The sequence below is a fragment of the Narcine bancroftii genome, chromosome 2 (assembly GCF_036971445.1).
Source record: "Narcine bancroftii isolate sNarBan1 chromosome 2, sNarBan1.hap1, whole genome shotgun sequence".
In the NCBI taxonomy this organism is placed as follows: Eukaryota; Metazoa; Chordata; class Chondrichthyes; order Torpediniformes; family Narcinidae; genus Narcine; species Narcine bancroftii.
The window spans coordinates 280,840,153-280,862,220 of NC_091470.1; the positions used below are offsets into that span (position 1 = coordinate 280,840,153).

A 22,068-nucleotide genomic window follows, 5' to 3' on the forward strand; every position below is an offset into this window, starting at 1 on the left:
GAATATTGACATGTTGGTGCTCCTAAACTGCGTCATCAGACATTATGTAAATTATCTAACTAATGTCTGCATTAATAGTTTTGAAGTTTGTCATTATTTTCAACTCCATTTGCGTTTACATTCTTTTCTGAGTAAAATGCCTCAGTTCTCCAGTCCACCCGGGAAAATGGCAAACCATAAGTGTGTATAATTTATGCAGATCCTTCCCATGACCTTTTTCAGAAACCTTGCTCCACATGGAGTTCAACTCACCAACTCATTCATTTTCATTCTTATGTTACCAATTTTCATCTGCATTGATTCTGAGTATCTGTAAATTATGCACAATAACTTTATCAAATTAAAATTGTCAATTCATGTCATTTGTGAGCAATTTTTTCCTGTTTTTAAATGTTCTTTGTAACAGTGACTATGTCGTGATTATCACTTGTGGTTTTAAGTTTTGTAAAATTATCTGAATTCATCCTCCTAATCTGGAGCCTCACCCATCACAAGTGAAGGCTGGGAAATTGTAACAGTGCTCCCTTCAATCTTCCACTTGTAAGTGGAAAAACTCTTTTGGGAAGGATATTTTTACAGAATCCCAACATCCATTGTGGCAGGTAAAATTATGTGCCTGAAAAGTGCTCCACTCTGCTTTCTAGGTTGCTTATGTAGAAAGTGCATTCATTGGAGCTAGAATACTATATAAATAGCATGTAAATTAATGCAATATTTTTCTTCTCATTCAGGCTGAAGAAGGACATAAGGCAGTTGATAAAGAACCAATTACTGGTCATAGCACCATGGTGACGAATGAAATTATGATCAGCAAAACAGTCTCATCTTTCCCAGAGGTTGCTATCTTTATTAAATTCATTTGTGTACAAAATCAATATTTAAAATTATTGACGGGATGTTTAAGCGTACATGTTATTGCATTCTGAAAAAAGAAAGCAGAATTACTAATTAATTTCAATATGCTTCAGATATCTTTTCATTATCAGAAAGGTTACAAATTATAGTGTGCACAAATAATTTCAACACTCAAATCAAAGATCAACTGGTCCATGAGAATTATGGGTAGTTCATAAGAAAAAATAAGTTATAAGTGTTTAACTTAATATAGCCCTGCTTTGCTTAATAACAATTATATTTTTGTGCTACATGATGGAAATGTGTTCATGTTTGTAACTATAAATGATATAATGTGAGAACGTATCACATTTATAGCTTGAAGCATTTTGCTGAAATAAAATAAGAGGAAAAAGTGATAGCATAATGAGTCACAAAATGCTTTGATCAGTAGATTAATTTCAGCAAGAGTCTTAAAGTTGCCGATAAAGAAATGTTGGGTAGGTAATTCCAGAGATGAGCCTATGGAGCAGAAGACAGACCAGAAAGAGGTGAAGCAAGTGAAGATCAGGCCAAAGTTAGATGGGCTGAGTTTGGGAAATGTCTTGCAAGGGAGGTTACAAAGTTAGGGAAGGGTAGACAAATTAATGATTTTTTTTTTTTTTTTTTGCACCTTTGAGCAATGATGGCTAAGAGAGCAAGGCAAGATGAGTAAGGCAAGATAAGTAAAAAGAAATTTAAGTGGAGATGCAAAAGGAGAACTCAGCAAGAGGATGACTGGAGTGTCCTCATCTAGAAATAGCAGAAACACAAAAAAAAGGTCAGAAGTGGGGAGTGTAATAGAAGAAGAAATGGGATGTTCTTATGAAGGAGAGAATATGACATGAGATCCAGACTATGATTCACCTTGAGACAGTGACCAGCAGTGGGAATGGAATAGGTGTAGCTAGTTTGTGCCAAGACTGAAGATGGCTTAGAATTTCTTTGTATTGAGGCATGGTTAGCGCAACATTATTTCAATACACCAGTGATCTGGGTTCAAATCTGGCAATAGCTAAGGTTTCCTCTCGTCCTCCAAAACGTTCACAGAGGTGAAAATACAGTGTAGGAGGAAAACCAGAAGGAAGTGGGGGGGGGGGGAAATAAAAGTTAGATTAAAAATAGTTTGTTTTTTTAATTTTAAAGATGGAAACAGTGGAACCAGATAGGTTTAGGAGTTTCCTAAAATTAGAAAAAAAAATTTTTTCATGTTTTTATGTTTTAAGATTGTCCAGAATGTGTTGTTCCTCAAGTTTACATTTAGCTTCACTTTGACGATTGGTGAGACAAAGGGCAGATCTGAAATTGTTAAGGAAGTTAAAATGGTTGACATAAAGCTTAAGTTTAGACACACAAAAAGTATGTGTTTAGCAAAGTGGTCACCCAATCTGTGTTTGGTCTCACCAATGAAGAGGAAGCCACACCAAATGCAAATTAGGATCGACAACATGCATGTAAAGCTCTACCTCACCAGGAAGGACTGTTTGAGGGCCCAGATAGAGGTGAGGGAGGAAATGTAGGGACAGGTTCCGCATTTTATGTAGTTACTGTGGGAAGTGCCTCAGAGAGTAGAAGGTTGGATGGGAAGGAAAGAGTAGACTATAGTGTCTCAGAGAGACTTATCACTGAGAAAAGCATTTGGAGTGGAGAAGGGAAGACATGGCTAGTAGTTGAATTGTGCTGAAGTTGCCAGAAGTGTCGGAAGATGATGTGGAGGATGGTGGGGTTAGGGTTAGTGAGGACCAGAATGACTTGGCCTACTTTGGAGAGGATGGGGTAAGAGTGGAACTATGAGAAATAGAGGAGATACAGGTTCAGGCTTTATCAATGACAGGAGGGGAAAATCCATATTTATTAAAGAGGACGTGTCAGAGTGGAAGGACTCATCCTGGGAAAAGGTGCAGCAATAAAATTATTAGAAAGGGATGGTGCCCATGCAAGTGATAGGATAGGAAGAAGTGTAATCCAGGTAGCTAGGAGAGTTGGAGATATTGGAAGAGGCATGTTTTGGAAACCATAGCGAAGGCTGTGAATGGGATTAAGGAGGGATAGTCCATGATTGTTTATTTAGAATGTTATTTAAGACAATAAGACTAAGATTCCTTTATTGTCATGTAACAATGCAGGACGTGTAATACTACACAAAATTGGCTACTGCCTGCTGTAAGGCAGACTTATTGGCATTAATATCGTCTGGTACAGTAAACAAAGCAAAAGAATAGTCCTTTCAGAGATGCTGAGTGTCAGTGGGTCACTTCCAGCACTCTCGCAGCTGCAGAGACTCCTGTCCAAGATCCAAACCTCTGACTCAATTGGAAGCCTTCAGTGCCAGAGGCCCTTCAGGAGCCCTTCTTGCCCTCAACAACTTCTCAAATCCTATCTCCGATACCTGGTTCCCACAAGCAAGTCTCCAGCAGTCCATGCAGGTTTCCCAACCTAAGTGGCCTGCAGCCCGCGGCCTGTGTGGATTTGTCAGTCGCTGAGTCCTCGCTGGTCTACTGCCGAGATAACCTTCCTGTAGGGTCACCTCCTCTACTTGTCCTTCTCAATGGGGTGGGGTATTCTTGTTTCTGGTGCCCTGCATTGTTCCGCTGCTCCCTGAAGTCTGCAACCACTTGTGGCCACTGCTGAGTTCAGGTACCACCATCTTGGGGCACAGAACAATGGTTGCAAAATTTGAGTTTGAAAATACCATTTAATGCCTATACGGAATGGCCAGCATTAGTACTGGGTGGTTTAACCCTTAGACTTGGAAGCAGAATCAGGCCATTGTGTCAGATTCGTCATTCAAATCCTGGCTGTGGTATTTTTCCTCTCAACACCATTCTCCTGTCTTCTCCCCTTAACTTCTGATGCCCTTGCTAATCAAGAACCCATCAACCTTTGCTTTAAATATAGCCAATGACTTGGCCTCCACAGCAATGAATTCCACAGATCTACAACCATCTGACTTAAAAAAAACTTCTTTTTATCTCTGATCTCAAAGGGAATCCTTTCATTGAGGATCCTGGACACTCTCACACTACTGGAAACTCTTCTCCAAATCCACTCAACTAGCCCTTTCAATATTCAGAATGTTTTGATGAGGTTCCCCTTCGTCATCCTCCTCCTCCTAAACTCCAGCGAGTACAGCCTCAGAGGCATCAAACGCTCCTTGTATGTTAACCCTGTCACCCCTGGGATCATTCACATACATCTCCTCTGGAACATATGTAATTCCAGCACATCCTTCCTTCGATTATGGGGCCAAAAACATCTCTCAATACTCATGATATGGTGTGACCAATGCCTTGTAAAGCCTGAGCACACATCTTTATGATTACATTCTCGTCCTCTAAAAATAAATGCTGACATTGCATTTGCCTTCTTGAGTACTGACCTGACCTGCAAGTTGACCTTTAAAGAAACCTTGATTTAGACTCCAAAGTCCCTTTGAACCTCTGCTTTGTCAATTCTTTTCCCATTTAGAAAATAGCTCACTCCTTTCTTCCTTCTATCAAAATGCACGGTGATGACACTTCCCTAAACTGTATTCCATCTGCCACTTCTTTGCTCATTCTCCCAACCTGTCCAAGTCCCTCTGCAGGTTCCCTTCTTCCTCAACACTGCCTCCCCTTCATATCATCTGCAAACTTGGCCACAAAGCCATCAATCCCGTCATCTAAAAAATTTGTAAACAGCATGAAAAGTAGCAGACCCAATACCAACCCCAGCGGTTTATACCTTGGGTAGGGCTCCTTCACCAGTAATTCATAGAGAAGGCATACTTTGCCTCTATCATCATGTAATGTATCTATTCAGCTGCTCTTGTTCCTATTTGCAGTGACTATAATGTTTTGAATACCCATCGTAGATCACCAGCAAAGGATAGAATCTCATTACATACTTTACTGTGTCCTGTATAGGGATTGGGTTTCCAATTTTTTCTAATATTTAAAATGTGTTTCTACATGCGTGCTTGTTACATGAGTGATCAGATGGTTTATTGAAGATGTGTTTTTTTTTTACAACTGGATCTCAAGTCGTAAACAGTGCGGATGCACATATGCTCCTCACACTTTGAAACTGGTCATTAAAATGTGAGATTACAGCAGATAAGGAGGTAAAAAGATGGTTGAATTCAGTTTTAAATATAATGTCTGTGAAATCCTGTGAAGTAGGTGTTTTGTCTAAATCCCCACCACACAATACTAAGGTTGTATGCTCAATGTTGCATTCCTATTGGAAACATCTAAGTCAATTTTGTGGTTCATCATGTTGGTGCAAACCTGACAGAGTTTACTCATCTTTTACAGAAGGCACCAATTTCCATTTACATTGGCTAATTGAAATAATGGGACTGCTGCCAAGGCAAAGAAGCCGCACATTTACCATTGCATTCAAAATTACAAACCTATCTATAATTTTAAAAGTGCAGTATTGAGCTAATATTCAGAGAGATCAAAATTACTAATACATTGTAAGGGAGGGTCCGAAGAAAAACTTAGCCCATTGACAACAGTTAGTAGAATGAACACTAATTTTGGGTAACAGAGGAGGGACGAGTTGAAGGGAGATGTCAATTACTCAGAACACAACAATTGGTAGATTTTGTGTCATCTGTCAAACAGCAGAAAACTGTGCTGTCTACCCTGGAAGAAACTCTCCTTTCAAAGAAGGGGGCAACAAAAAGAGGTGATGCTGAAGGTAGTCTGAAACCTAAAGAGATTGCAAGACAGAGAGGAATTGAAATCTCTGCTATGGAGCCTGCCATGCAGAAGTATGAGACTTCAATGAGCAAAATGAAGACTGGTGAAGAGCCCATGTTTACCATTGCCACGGCACACTATTTTACTGAGTCATCGGGATCAAGATTTTTGGTAACTGTTGCCCTTGACTGAAACAATCAAAAGATAAAACGCATGACTTCCAGGCAGCATTTGCTTGAATATGCTTAAACAGCTAAAACCACCATTAAGTTTATCTGCAATTTGCTTGTACTCAGCCAGTGATCCCCCAACATGGTTTTAATATTTTACTTTTTTGTTGTTACAAACTGTTTTGTTAAATTAGCCACTCTTGTCAAAATTCTGAGTTTATCGGGGCTGAGGCTGATTTCATCAGATAGACTCTTCATTATCACTGCAATTATATTGCACAGATTGTTCAGTTCAGATTCTTTTGCATATCCCTCGCTCTTGGTTAAATCCTCGCAACGTGTGACCTACCCATGTACTGCACTATAATCACATCATTTTGCCTGTTTCACTACACTCTTCCTTTATTTTGCTTTATCTAAATGTCCTAATTAATCTTTATTCTTAAAGCTGTCTTCTTTGAAACAGCATGTCTCTCTATTGTTCTCGGCCCTCTATGTCATTTGGCTTTATATGTTGACTTTCTATGTCTACACAGTCAAACCAGTCTGGTTCTGAAGTTATGTCAAAAAATGTAGACGTCTCCAAGCTAATAGATTCAACACGAAAACAAATGGATGAAAAGGAATGGGCTGCTGCTTCATCATTCAGCTGGGCTCAGGTGTCTTTTTACTCTTTAAAGCATTCTTCCACCCTTAACTGGGCTAGTCATTTTTGTTGTTTTCCCTTCCAGCTATTTGTTGTGTTTGGTCTCTTTAGTGTGATTTGTAATTTAAAAAAAAATACTGGGCATGAAAGGACTCTCCATTCTTGTGAGATCAGTGGACAACATTTGCACATATTCTACCCCTGTCACACATCTACAGATTTCTCTGGTTTCCCCACTCATCATTTGTTGGGCATGGTTGGATTCCTGATGACTGCTAGATAAAGTTAAGTCGATAAGGAGCTCCAACAAATTTCCTGAACTAATCCACATGGAACCTGACCCATGTGCATGATCTTATTATCCTGGATTCTTTCATGTGTGACCTGCTTAGAGGTGCTCCAAGGGAAAATCACTACATCTAGTATAAACAAAAATACTTCAGTAATATATCTGGCTGACAGCCTGACTATTTTTGACTCAGAGAGTGATCTGTTCTCAATCTTCATGTGATGTTACTTTCTGTACCCAAACCAGAATGATTGTAGTTATAACCTGAGAATTACCCCGCCCGCTCCCCCCCCCCCCACCTTACACTTGGTCTGCATAGGGAAGCATTTGACCTCTACTTGTTGCTCTCTCACAGTGAAGCCATTGGTGGTCAGGAATTGGCTGCAAACTTGGCTGAAGCTACAGAGCCATCGTGAATAATTTGTTACAAAAAAAAATCCTTTCTCTGTGCTTGCAAAATATTTCCATGGTATGAGTTGAGGGTAAACCACCCTCTGTTTCCTTGGTTCTGGCTACCTCAGAGGTGATCCAGCGTGGGATTATTGGCAGCACATTGAATGAACCATATAATATAAATGACAGAACAATGAAAATAATAGTGAAGAAAAATGTTCCACTAAAGCATAAAAACAGTCTAAACATTTTCAAAATTATAGACTTTATTTTGTATGTATTCTGCATCAAATACATGCTATGGATAAATTTATCACATCAATTTGTGTCTTGCATATTGAATATCTTACAAGTTTTTGCTTTTGCACATGTAGACCAAGCATTTAGAGATGATTTGTAAAAGAATTCCTGAAAAATATGTTTTCCGTTTAGATTTTAAAAAGGACGTGCGAATTATATTGCTGTAAACTGATGAAGACAGCTATGCCCTCATCCTGAATTAGAATATTTCACTGTAGTATCTATTCAGCTTTAATTTTTACAGATGTTCATGGGATTTTTTATTTCTCCAGAAACCTGATCTTGATTTGGATGAACATTCCAATGTGGTGCAACATGAAATCCATAAGCAAGAGAAGACAATGAAGATCATGCAGGAATCAATGGTGATGGAAAAGAAGCATGTAATGTCTATGCATGCAAGCGAGGATACTTCTGCTCTCTGCGCTAAGCTGGCAGGAGTTGAGAGGGATACTTTAACAGAGCCAAGCAAAGCTCACTCATCTGGTGATGCAGGGGGTCTGAGTTGCTTGGTGACTATGGAGACCAAAGAGGACCAGAGGGAGGCGGCGAGTCCCAAGGTGGATCAGCTGGTAGCTGAAATTATAGGACTGCCTTCTGCTCAAGGGTGGGAGGAGCAATCTGAAATGGCAGGCAAACCTTCAGAAAAATCTGAAGCACAACCTCATTTGGAGGTAACTGGTTTCCCTCACCTCCTCACCAACTTTCATAATCATCCCCATTAATCAATTTGTTTTATCCTACACCGCATCAACATCAGCAATATTTATTATTTTGAAAGCAAAATCGCAACGTCTTAAGTATATTAGAGACCACCTGCTTTGAGTAATTGCTATTGAATCACGATTTGTATCTTGTTTTACCTAATGCTTTGTGCCAGTCATCAGTTTGTTTCAATTTTTGAAATCTGGGGAGTAATTGTATTTTAACGTGGCTGGTAGGAAACTGATGAGAACTCAGTTTTGGTTTGCTTTGTCTTCCAATTAAGCAGATTTATTTTCCTCCAGCAGTGATTTGTGATAAAAATTACTTGCCTAGTATGCCATCCCATCATATTGGTTTTTTTTAAACAGCATTGGTAAAATGATGCATCTTAATGTATAGCCTCTGTGTACTTGCGGTGCTCCGGGTCTATCTTTTGCTGATATGGTGATGCTTTCTGTTCCTGATTTCATTTTGCTAATCTCTTTTTTGCAATAGTCAGATTAGATTAAACTCCTGAGTTCATCAACTGAAATTTAAACTTCCTGAATTAAGGAAATCTAAAATAAACAAGTATTTCCTGATCATTGATTATGAAAGATTTTAAGTTTATGATTATTTGTTGAATGAATTTTGATTACAGTTATTACACCTCTTTTCTTTTTTTTTTTTCTTTTTTTCTTTTTTACACCTCTACTCTAAATACAAATAGCGAAACTTGGTCAACGATGTTGTATAAACACACTTCATCTCTTTTTTTGAATTATTTCTGTTATTATAATTTTATACTTGTATCTTGGACAAATTGGAAAACTAAAACTGCAGTACACAATTTGATACCCAAACTTGGGAACCTAGTTCCTGGGCATTGAAGACAGGAGCCATTGAAAGTATATTACCTGCACTTTGTACAAGAATAAAATTGGTCTGAAATTGCTGCTGCATTGTATTTTATAAAAATGCAGATTCCTGTCCTTAAACGTTATTTACAAAATATTTTCAGAAATGCATATAGTTGCATTTTTTGCCACTTTATATTAGAAACATGCTAAACCTTGTTTCATGGTCCTGTTTCCTGTATACTATGTCATCAAATATTTCCCACAGTTACCCTCAACTTGTACTAAAATAATCCAAATCCTCACAACTCGTTTCAGGTTGTAACCATTCTGTTTTTAAAATCAGTATGGTCTGAAATAAGTTTTAGGAAACACAATTGATGAAAAAAGTTTCTAAAACAATGCATAAGAGAATACATTTTCGGATTTAAGGATTCCAAAATATTTCTGGTTCTGAAACCTTTTTGAGGGTCTCCTTTTTTGTGGGGGGAGGGAGGTATTAGTGGCTTCTACACAAGGAATTTAACTTATTGTTGGCATCTTCAAGTGAAAAGATGCCCACAGCTGGTCAGTGTGTGAAATAACAACATGAAAATTTGTTTCTGGACCTTTGGGCAATAAAATTTAAACATAGAGCACTGTAGAACAGGCCAATTCGGCCCTACAGGTCGGTGCTGCCAAATTTACACCCCATTAACCTACATCCCCGGTACATTTTGAAGAGAGGAAGAAAACTGGAGTCCCCGGAGAAAACCCATAGGGAGAACATACAAATTCCTTACAGATAACACGGGATTCGAACCCAGGTCTAGTCCCAAACATTGGTACTGTAAAGGCATTGTGCTAACTACTACACCAACCATGCCACTTATTGATTCAAACTTGTATAGTACTTACTAAGTTGTACCAGACAGTAGAATAATGTAGAACATGTTTTTTAAAAAGTTGGATCTGTGCAGCCATTTGGAAATGAAAACATTCCTAACCATAAATATCTAGACATGTCAGGATACGATAAACCTGTGAAATATAAAGTGTTCACAATCACTACTCTGGAGACAAAGTCTTGGAGAACAGGTTCAGCTTTATTTCGGGTGTGCAGAGCCGGGTGTCTCTTAGTCCTAAGACACACCGGAGGTCCAGAATCATCACTCTTTTGTACAGTCCTGCACTCAACATCACCAAACCTTCATTTAGTCTCTTCCAATCGGAATTTCAATACCTTACAACCTTCCCCTTTTCCCTTCCATTCCTGCAGATACCACAGTCCCTCCCTCATCATACATCGGATGTTATGTTAATTAGGCAGTTCCATCCTTAGGGGCGTCTAAGTTAATATACATGTCTTTATTAAGCAAGCGCAATAGTGACTATGTGGTACCCTAGGTCACTGTGCCAGTCTGAACTAGATTCCTTCATCCTTGAGGTTTCCTATAAGAAAGGGGCCCTTTAGTTAGTGCTGTCTATTTTCAAGCTCTAATCCACATATTTTGCATTCCATCACCCTAGTTTAATCATCTTTAGCCATTTTTCACAAACCTTTACTTATATTCCTGCAACTATAAAAGGCTTGTGCCAAAAATGAGCCTCAATATTATACATGGACTCCAACATCTAACTTTAATTGCAAAATAGATTTGGATTTGGAATTTCGAGGACTGTGTCCAGTTCAAGAGTCGTACTCATTAGACTCATAATTCCAAAAAATAAACACCATATGTAGTCATTTCAAAATTGCCATTCAGTCCAATGAACAACATAAGTTTGCTAATGGTGAGAATGAAAAATGTCACAACTATTTTGTCACAATTTTTCTCCTTTTTGAATTTAGCCACCTGTTGTTAAAACAGAAACGGTCAGTTTTGACAGCATGAATAAGGAAGATGGGAAAGAAATTTGCACAAAGGATGTACCAGTTGTTCATACTGAGACTAAAACCATCACCTATGAATCAGCAAAGGTAACAGGACTTACTGTGCGAGTCTCCATGCAGATCAAAATCTGAAATATTAGTGTTTTTCATTGTCTCATAGCTTTAATTTCTGTTTGAGTTGGCCAAATGAAATTTGAAAATGGGGAAGGGCTAATTATGAAGGTATGAAGCAGGAACTAGCTAGAGTAATTGGAAACAGATCTTCAAGGGTGAAAGCACAGACATAATGTGGAGGAAGTTTAGGGGTCACGTGCTGGGTTAAGAATAGGTTTGTCCCACTGGGACAAGGAAAAGATGGTAGGAAGAGGGAACCATGGCTGATGAAACAGATCAGGCAACTAGTCAAGAGGAAGAAGGAAGCATACATTAGATATAGGAAGTAGAAAAGGCCTTTGAGAAGTATATGGTAGCCAGGAAGGATCTCAAGAAAGGATTTAGAAGAGCTTGAAGGGGTCATGAGGCCTTGGCATTTCAGAATTAAGGAAAATCCCAAGGCATTCTATGTGTATGTGAAGAACAGAAGGATAACAAGAATGAAGGTGGAGCCGATAAAGGAGGCAACATGTGCGAGAATATTTTGCATCAATATTCACAGAGAAAAGGACCTTGATTATGGTGTGGTTGAAATTGAACAGGCCTGTGTGCTAGACAATGTGGAGATAGGGGAAGAGTTGGATCTTCTTTAAAAACATCAAGATTGATAATTCCCTGGTGTCAGATGTGATTTACCCCAGACTACTTTGGGAAGGAGCTATGAACTCTGCATCCTCTTTGGCCACAGTGGGGTGCCAGAGGACTGGAGAATGGCAAATGTTACCCCCTTGTTTAAAAAGGGTAACGGGAGAATCCTGGGAATTATAGACCGGTGAGTCTTGCGTCAGTGGTGTGCAAACTAATGGAGAGGATTCTTAAGGATAAGATCTATGAGCATTTGGAGAAGTGTAGTCTACTCAAGGATAGACACCACGGCTTTGTGAAGGGAAGGTTGTGCCTCACAAGTCTAATTGTGTTTTTTTGAGGAGGTGGTCTACATGGATTTTAGCACGGCATTTGACAAGGTCCCTCACGAGAGATTCATCCAGAAAGTCATGCTGCAGGAGGTCCATGGAACCTCGGCCGTGTGGATAAAAAATTGGCTTGTAGGAAGAAGCAGAGAGTAATAGTGGAAGGAAAGTATTTTGCCTGGAGTTTGGTGACTAGTGGAATGCTGCAGGGATCTGTTCTGGGAGATATAGAGAGAGAAAGATAAAAAAAGACCTGGATGAAGAGGCAGAAGGATGGGGTCAGTAAGTTTGCAGATGACATGAAGGTTGGAGGTGTTGTGGATAGAGCTGAAGGTTGTAGAAGGTTACAAGAGGATATAAACAGGATTCAGAGTTGAGGAGAAAAGTGGCAGATGGAGTTCAATCCTGATAAGTATGAGGTGATATTTTTGGAAGGACAAACCAGAAGGCTGAGTACAGGATTAAAGGTCATTACCTAAGAGTGTGGATGATCAGAGGGACTTTGGGGTTCAAATCTATACATCCCTCAAGGTCACCACACAGGTTAATAGGATAGTTAAGAAGGCCTATGGGATGCTGGGCTTCATTAATCGGGGGATTGAGAGGTCAAGTTGCAACTCTACAAATCTCTGGTGAGACTACACTTGGAGTATTGTGTTCAGTTCTGGTCACCTCATAGGAGGGATATAGGAGCTATGAAGAAGGTGCAGAGGAGATTTACCAGGATGTTGCCTGGATTGGGAAACAAGTCTTATGAGGCAAGGTTAGCAGAGCTGGGACTTTTCTCTTTGGAGCATAGAAGGATGAGAGGAGACTTGATAAAGGTCTACAAGATTATGAGAGGCATAGATGGGGTGGACAGCCAGAACCTGTTTTTCAGGGAAGGATCAGCAAACACCAGAGGACATATGTACAAATTTAAAGGAGGAAGGTTTAGGGGAGTCATGAGGGGTGGTTTTTTTTCATATATAGTTGTGGATGCCTGGAATACCTTGCCAGGGATGGTGGAGGAAGCTGAAACATCAGGTGAATTTAAGAGACTCTTAAACAGAATCATGGATGAAAGAAAAAAGAGGGTTGTGGATAGGGAGAGTTTAGTACTTTTTTTTAGAAAGGAATATATGAATCGAACAACATCAAGGGCTGAAGGTCCTGTACAGTACTGTAGAGTTCTATGATCAGTGATTTGGAAGAAGCTTTAATAATAATTAATATGTTGTCTTCAGATCCTCTACAGCTGCAGCACACAAGCATCAGCAAAATATTAAGTGGTACCAGTGAGGAACCTTTAGACCAGAATTTAAAGGCTAGAAGTCTATATCATTTAGATTACATTGAGGATGCAAGATGAAAGGCAATAAGGCTGCAGCCTAACTGGCACATGGGTTGAAGTCATCTTTAGAGACACATGCACAGTGGATTTGTGGCAACAAATGGGTTGGAGCCTCTGGAATCCAAACAGATCCATTCAGAAAACATAAGCTAGGCCATGAAGCTCATATGAGAGTCCTGAAATGATGATAGGGTTGAAAAAAATTAAAATTGTCTTTATTACTGGAGGAAAAGAGCTAAATTTACCTGCAGCAGAAAGAAGTATATTTTGAAAGCAATCTGGAAATGGCTGAAAGGCATATGAACAAGCTTTACAAAATTGAATGGTCACTGATAAATACTGGTGGACATTTGGATGTGGACAAAATAAAAGCAGTACACTTTGTCACTTTTACAAATAATTTATTTGACATATTCTAACATGGATATGTCGTTAATTAGAGCCTTTTCAGCTGATTGTAAAATTTAGTTCAGAGATCCTTTGCTATCTTAACTATGTAGATATAATTTAAATTGAATTGAAGATCTTACCCACAAGCAATCTATGGCACACCTTTAACTCGAGCTATTTAATTTCTCGATATTTGTAGATTTTGTTCTGCAAGACCTTCTTTAATATCCAGCAATTGTTTGTTCAGAGAAGTGAAACTGGAAAAAAAAATCTATTTGCTGACCTCAGGGGAAAAGAATTCTCTTCGCCTGCCTCAACTATTCATGGTAATAATGATGAAGTTTAACAAAAAGTCAGTTTCTTTTCTTTCTCTTTGTCAGTTGGACTCGAATGTTGACAGTGACCCAGGAGTTCTAATGAGTGCTCAGACCATCACCTCAGAAACTTCAAGTACCACAACCACTACACACATCACCAAGGTAATTTTCATTACAGATATGGAAGAATCACTTTGGGATAGATTTTCAACTTGTTGCTTGGATACAAAACAGATCCTATAGATGGATGGTTTAATCTTAAAAGACCTTATTTTAATTCTCATCAATTTGCTATTGTATTAAAATCTTATTTAAATTGTTTTTTATATTATAGTATTTTCAGGATCTTGAAACAAAGTTTAAGTACAATTAAAAGGGACATTGGTATCCATGAATCTCTCTTATCAGGGAAATAAGCATTTTGGAGAATTGCAGATGGGGGAGTCTTGAGCAAACGGTGAAAAACTTGGACTCGGCAGATCTGTCAGCATCCATGGAGAGAAGTGACCAGAACTGATCGGGTCATGACCTTCTGTCAGAACTAAAGTGGGGAGATATCAAGCATAAATAAAAGTTATTGCCAGTCCCTGAGGCAGATTAGCGATCTCCTATCACAAATGTATATTCTCCATGGATCATCTTTCAGATATCAGACATGCCCCTTTTATTGTCAAATAATCATTGCAAAAAATGTGATATGCATGATATATTCAACTTTGTTTGCCATAAAAGCAAACAAAGGGTTGCCATTAACATTGCTCAGCGCCCCCAATAATAAGAGAAAGAGAAAAAAAAGAGACATGGAGTGTCCATGAATTTGCTTACAGCACTCCTGCAGCAAAACAGACACCTCCATCCATTGGCACCCGAGCTCCAGATCCAAACCTCTGATATGATCAGGAAACTTCAGCAGAAAATACAGCTTTGGATTGTAGAAAATAGTAGCAGAGTACTGAGAAACTGAAACCACATATCAGTGAGCAATGCACTGGTTGGTGCATGTCTTACAGAATGGAACAAGTTCGTTACAATGGCTTGAGGTGTGGTGCCTTCAATAGGCAAATGTATGTCTGAACTGAGTTTGCAGTTCATGGAATTCATTCTGGGAGCAACAGACAATTGCTAATTACCTTTTGGGTTTCACTATTAAAGGGGAAATGAAAGGTAGTTTTATAGTTAGCACTTTCAGGTATTCAAATTTGGGATTGCAACCCTCATCCAATATTGTGGGCTCTTCTGGACACTCCAATCCCAGGAAGGATATTTGAATGATTCAGCCAATGGGTCTTTTGATTTTGTTTAAAAACACTCACAATATTAATTGGTCAGCCATTGTAACTTGAAGCAACTAACTGTACTCTACTTTCTGTTCAAAGACTGTGAAAGGAGGAGTTTCAGAAACACGCATTGAGAAACGAATTGTTATTACAGGAGATGCTGAGATTGACCATGATCAGGTATGTTAATGCTGGACATATTCAAAATGTGATGATGTAAAATGGATTGTATATTTAAAATACCGATCTAGCGATTGGTGACACTACTAGCCAGAAGTTGTTTAAAATCTGCATGTTATGATGTTTGGCAGTTGTATTTTAAGTTGAAGGAGCTGTAAGTCATTTACTAGGAGTGTGTAACTAGAAAGGGTAAAGAAACAACTTACAGAATTCACTTTTCAATCAATTTGTGTAATTTCCCTTTAGTTTGGAGGGTTGGGAATGAAATGCTCTTCCAAGACAGTTCTGTCAGGAAAGCTAAAAGGCGAACTTGATGAGCCACAAAAGATGGTGAAACTAATTACTTAAACACTTCATTCCCCTTATCAGTGTTGAACTGATACAAATTTCACACCTTTAAGAGGGATGAATTTAAATTTAAAATGTGTACATTTAACATCCATGATATACTGCTCCTTCCTATTTTAAAAAAAATCTTGATTTTCTTTTAATCATTTTCATCAGTAAAATAATTGAGAAAAGTCATAATTCTCCATCCTGCTTCTGATCATGCATGTCCCACCTACTGTTTTTACAACTCGGGGGCTTTCTTTGGGTTAGGCCCTGGCTCAGGCAATTAAAGAGGCCAAAGAGCAACACCCTGATATGTCTGTGACCAAAGTAGTGGTACACAAAGAGACAGAGATCACACCAGAAGATGGAGATTGACCACAGGTAAGAAGATATAGCATCTGCCTGCTGTGCAGTATTGTAACATACTCTGCATAACTGATTTTCATTTGCAGCTTTTAACTCTGTAACCCATAGGCAAGTGCTTTGGGATTTTCTACTAACAACAATTAATTGGATGTAACATTTAAATATTTATCTAATTGATCTAGTGTAGGATTTTGAAACTATTTGCATTGAAAATGCACAAAATGTTTGCATTAGAGACCAAATCTCTACTTGCACTAAATTGGCGCCAAGTCTGTACAGTCCCTCTCTTATTCACAGAAGTATGTTTGGAGATCAACAATTGTTCTTTGGAGAGGATGTCACTTCAAGGTGTTAAATGTTTGAGATGCGATCCTTGGTTTTATTTTCCAATATAGTTAGACCACTGATTTAGAGTGCCCCCTATTATAATAGTTGATGATTAGTGTCCCTCATTATAATGACTAATAATGAAGTGAATAAATTTTAAACCCCAAATCTAACACCAAAGACATTTAAACAACTGTTTGAGTGAGGTTTAATGGTTTCTTCAGATTTCTAAACTAAATACCATAGATAACTCTGAGGGATTTAGCTCTTGAGATGCTGTATTGGGGTTGTGGCTATCATGTGACAGCACTGTCCCCTACCTAGTCAGAGAACACACCAGCTGGCAATCAAGGCTTGGTTCTGCTCCACCCATTTAGAGCACACTTTGCTGTTGGTGCCATGTAAATTACCTGGACTGGATTCTCCAGCCTACCTATACTTGGGACATTGCCTGTGTAATTGGATTAACCCTCCTGGCTCTGAGCCATACCCTGCTAATGAACTTGATTGGACCCTCCAGCACTGTAAAGATACTATGTGTTCTTTGTTCTCCCTCTTTGCCATCTTAGGACCACCCTGCTTCACTCCAGGCCTAGAAACATGGAAGGGTGCTAGAGAAACTGTTGGTAACATGTGCACTGTTTCAAAGGGTTGAGAGCATTTAATTAGTAGCATGCAATGAGTCCAGGGATGGTGGGTCATTGTAGTGATTTTTCCTTGATCATTGTATGTACCAGTTTGTTGTGTGTGTGTGTGTATTTTGTTCCCATGCTATTTTTACCACATTCATTATTAACTGTACATGTTTCACTGCCAATATTACTTTCCCACAGCTGTTGTAAATTCTGTGTGTGTGTGTGTGTGTGTGCTGCATGTTACCATTTCCCACACTTGCCTTCTGTAAATAAAATCCTTCACTACAAAAACTGTGTCTAGAGTCCTTGCCTTTGAGACCTACCAAACCTGTTTCCTCATTCACAACAGATGTTGAGACCAAAAAGTGTGTGCAGTCATGTGTGACTGTGTGAGGGGAGTGTTCTGATAAATTTCAATTGCATCCAGCAGTACGTTGCATTAAAATTGTCATCCTGAATAAATTTATTGTATTTTCTGGTCTATCTCGCCACACTCCCCTCAACTTGAGGATGGGAGGCACTACAGGATTGCAAAAATTAACAAGCTAAAGGGAGCTTTGTCAGCAATAGCATGAAGATTTGGAAGAAAGGTCATTGATTTATAAACAGAGCATACTGCAAACTATGGGTTAGAGAGTATTTGAGTGTTTTTGGTTATTTGAAGAAATATTGATTCTTACCCTTTGTGATTTCATTGGTGTCTGCCTCTTCCTACTGTGCTTTTGCATGTGATAAATCGTATCCTGTTTATGCCATAACCATTTTCTTTATTAACTGGAAAAACCATATTAAGGCTCTGTTCCATGACTGTACTTATTCTTAGGAAATGCTCTTGATAGCAGTCATTATAATTCAGCAATTTAAAAAAAATAAAATTAATCAAAGAATGGGAATTAGATGTGAAAATATTAACAAACTGAAAAAAACACTGGTTTATTGACAAAAAAAAAACAAAAATACTGCAGATGGTAGAATCTTAAGCAAACAATGAGCTGCTGGAGGAATTCAATAAGCCAAGCCACATCAATTGGCAGAAGAGGTCAGTCAATGTTTTGGGGGTCAGGACCATTTATTAGACTATAGTTAAATAAAAGGAGTGATATTTTGTATATAAAGAGGGAAAGGCACTGGGGAGGGGTCATGAGGTGATAGGGTTTAGGACAGAATGTGGGAGAAATGAAAAGACAGGTAGAGGGAAAGACCACAGTGGGGTGGGGTGGGGTAAGAGAGTTGAAAAAGGCAAGAACATAAGTAGTTAAGGAAGGATTGAACAGTGGAACGAGATGGAAGTGGAGTTACCTAAGCCAAGAAAAATCAATGTTCATGCCTTTGGGTTTAAAGCTGTCTTGGAGGAATATGATGTTGCTCAAGTTTACTTTCAGCCTCACTTTGACAATGGAAATGGCCAAGGACAGACATATCAGAGTAGGATTAGTCAGGGGGATTGTTCTGGTTGTGTGCAGGAAGCTCAGGCTTAGTTACACAAACAGCGCAGGTGTTTGAAGCAATCACTCAATCTGTCTTTAATCTCACTGATGTGGGAAAGGCCTTATTGCTGAGGTGGGGTGAGGACAAAAGTACAAGAAATGGAGTGGATGTGGGTGTAGGCTTTATCAATGACAGTAAGGGGAAATCCATCTTTATTAAAGAAAGAGGACCTTTCACATCTCCCATCTTGTCCCATCCTATCACCTTTTGGCTCCTTCCTATTGTCTTGCCCCTTCACATAAGAAATATGGTCTCGATAAAGGGTCTTAACACAAAATGTTAACTGACCATTTCTTATCATGGATGCTGCCTGACACATTTGAGTTCCTCCAGCAGTTCATCCAGCACTGGCTCATTGAATGTTCAATTAATATTGTGGTAATTCATTTGTAGTTGAATTAGTACAATTCATGTTTGTACAGCAGAGCTGTGGTTTAAAAGCCCTGGAAAACCAAAGAAATGATGTTTACCTTTTGACATTAAGAATTTTGGCAAACATTATATTTTTTCTTTAATGTAATAATTTATTTATCCAAATGTAATGGGAGTTTTCAAATGAATTGATCATGGTCTTTTTTGTCTGAAAGAATTCTTGCTATTCACTACAGATCTTGATCAGCTCAGTTTTCTCACCTTGCACTTCAAATACTTGAGTGCTCCAATAATTCATTTGTTTTGGTACCCTACTTTGAGAATCCACATCTTATCATTTATCATATCTGAGACTAGGGCCTTGGCCATTGTGGGGCTTCTGGATTCTAGAATCATCACTGATCTTGCTGCGGTCAATTCTGGCAACTTTACCAAGTAATTTGGAGGATTGAATGCCTAATGAACTGACAATTAACATTTATAAGTAAATGCATTGTACTTGCAAATTACAAACCAATAAAAGTTAACATTTCCCTGAAAGAAAAGTCTGGCCATTTAGTGTGAACCATTATTAAAAACCATCTCAAGATTCAATTGTTCACCTAAAAGGTCATCATGGCGTAACACCACATGTTGGATTGTATTCTTATAGTCCAATAATGTAAAATATCATTGCACAAGTAGGTAACTTGGTGTCTTTTCAAAATTTAAATTGCAACTTTACATTTTTTCCTCCAAACTAAGTTTTTTTGCTTCAGTTTGTGGCTGCCAACAGTTGAATACTGCACTTTATTGTCATGGACTTGCATTTTATGTTTCTCTCTAAAATGAGATGCCTCAGCTGCACGTTCAGTTCCAGTTTTGTCTTTGCACTGTGTTTTGTTATCTGAAACTGTAAACACAAAATGGGATTTGTTGTCTATTTCAAGATCTGCACTTTTCACATCTCTGCAATGAAGATGTGATTTGTAAAAATTTCAAATATTGCGGTATTTTAACATTTGTCTGAAATATAAAATATTGATTAAAGTAATTCATGTATTTGTTTCATTTTCCTTCCCAGGAGTAACCACATCTTCAAAAGAAGTCATGCATACACCACATTAGGAAAGATTTTGGAATCTTGATGAAGTCATGTACATGATTTCATTTGTCATGAATCCATCCACTAATGACCATCACCCCAAGCGGACTGGAGCACGTTGTGTGAGGACCCTCACTAAATAAGAACATTGGCAAAAACCTTTCATTCCATCATAACCAAACAGCAGATGAATATTGCATGACTAGAATAAATCTTTATTAAAAAAGGAATTAAAACATTTTCATACCCATAGAATAAGGCATTCACATCACTTATGTTATCTTTTATCAGCACGTTCAAACAGCAAAGGATTGATCCATTGCTACATTAATATTTTAAAAGGAACAGGAGATGCTGCCTTTGACAGTTAAATAGAACTATAGCTGAACAAGGAAGTAATATAAATGATGTGGCAGTTATTCATTTTAATTGTACCTGGTATCATTTATAAACAAGCAACTTACACCCCAAAGCTGGTGAAAAATGTTAATTGTATCAAGGGATTATGTCATACTAACAGTAGATGTGCCAATGACAATGTACGCCCATATCTATTATCATATTAAGTAACTTGAAGCTTGTAACTGGAAATCTTGATATACAATGGTAATGCCTGTGAAAACATGAATAACCTTAAACTGTTTAGAAGAAGTTGATTTGCTGCATAATTTGATGTCATCTGACAAATTTTTTAAAGGAATTATACATAAATATATATTTGAATGATTTGGTTTTGTTAGATAAGCATATACTTTTACATTTACAAAAGACAAGTTAGGGAAACCACCACTGATCATAGTTTTGAATTTCCCTCGGAGGAGACAGCAGTGTTCCTTTTAAAACTGAGTTAGTTTAACTGCTAGTGAACGTGTCTGTTCTAGAAGGATTCTCTGTTTATTACTTGTGACCTTTTATTTTAACTACGATAGCATTGATCCTTTATATATAAAAAAAACTCTGTATAAATTCAGAGCAAAGCCTTAAATTAAATATGTAATAATAGCAAGCCCCATTGAAAGCTTTCAAATCATAAAGCATTTATAATTTACAGAAGACCACACAGTAGGGTACAAAATTTAAATCAGATTTTCTGCTGCAGTGTAATAAATGTTGAATGTATGTTTCTTCATGGTGAAATAAAAGTGGTAAAAGACATAAACATTCTACTGTCTTGTTCTGTTCAAAATTGCCAACCTGCAGGAGCATTTTAAGTATTTTTGAATTATTTAATTGTCCTGGATTTTCTGGTTATAATGAAGGTTAAGTTATTAGCATCAAGCACCATTCTTCCTTGGTATTGATATAATTTCTGGTAACCATGCATGCAGTTAAACATGCAAATCTAGAAGTTACTATGCTCTGCTTCTGTACATGATGTGTTGTTAAAGTCCTCACAGGCTATCGACACATTTAGTAATAACAATTATTTTAAAAATAATTATTGCTGCATTTTTCTTTCTGGTAAAACCATTGAAAATGTTATACAGGTACCTTGTTGAATGAGGTATAGTTGAGATGAGATTTTAAACTTATTCAAAGGCATAACTTCTGCTGAACTGTCTCTGGCCCAAAAAGCAAATTTTGTATGTGGAGTCTAATTGCCTCAGTAGTTATTTCAAAATTCCAAAACTATTTTTATTATTTTTAAGTTTTACATGATATTTCAGTTTCCATGTTAATCTATATGTATGTCCCACTTTTATTTTGCTCAATGTAAAATGTTTAAAATAAAACTTAGCTTTTTACTTGTTGGTTTGATATCTGTCAGAATTCTTCAACTTTGTTGGCTACACAGCCAACTCATCAACATTGCTTTTGCTGGACACTGCAGAAGGTGAGTATGTTATTGTGAACAGATGTCTATGAATTTTCCACTGCTTCCAATCACATGAGCATTCTACATTAAACAGGATGATTTTGAAAATTATCCATCTTGATTTCAATGTGAGAACTTGTCATTTTGAGCTAGATTGTGAGCAGTTTTCTGATACGGATCACAACGACTACATTTCCCCCAAAATTTCCTCCCACCCTTCAAAATGTACGGGGGTTGCAGGTTAATTGATGGGTTTGGGTGGCACAGGCTCGTGGACCGGAATGGCCTGTTACCATGCTGTATGTCTAAAGTT

The 22,068-nt window shown here is 38.0% G+C and overlaps 1 protein-coding gene across 10 annotated transcripts in view; it reads left to right on the forward strand.

The window, feature by feature from the left end:
* Positions 1–21,690, forward strand: part of LOC138755334 (band 4.1-like protein 3) — a 267,478-nt gene extending 245,788 nt beyond the window's left edge. For 6 of the 10 annotated variants that reach the window (XM_069921122.1, XM_069921130.1, XM_069921123.1 and 3 more), the window contains 8 exons: positions 732–836; positions 6,268–6,390; positions 7,632–8,033; positions 10,732–10,860; positions 13,941–14,039; positions 15,254–15,334; positions 15,935–16,048; positions 19,919–21,690. In XM_069921122.1, coding sequence (XP_069777223.1) covers positions 732–836; positions 6,268–6,390; positions 7,632–8,033; positions 10,732–10,860; positions 13,941–14,039; positions 15,254–15,334; positions 15,935–16,042 — 1,047 coding nt within the window. In that variant the 3' untranslated portion in view covers positions 16,043–16,048; positions 19,919–21,690. The remainder of the gene's footprint in view (positions 1–731; positions 837–6,267; positions 6,391–7,631; positions 8,034–10,731; positions 10,861–13,940; positions 14,040–15,253; positions 15,335–15,934; positions 16,049–19,918) is intronic. The other 4 variants (XM_069921128.1, XM_069921131.1, XM_069921129.1 and 1 more) reach the window with 3 other exon arrangements.
* The last annotated feature ends 378 nt before the right edge of the window (positions 21,691–22,068 follow it).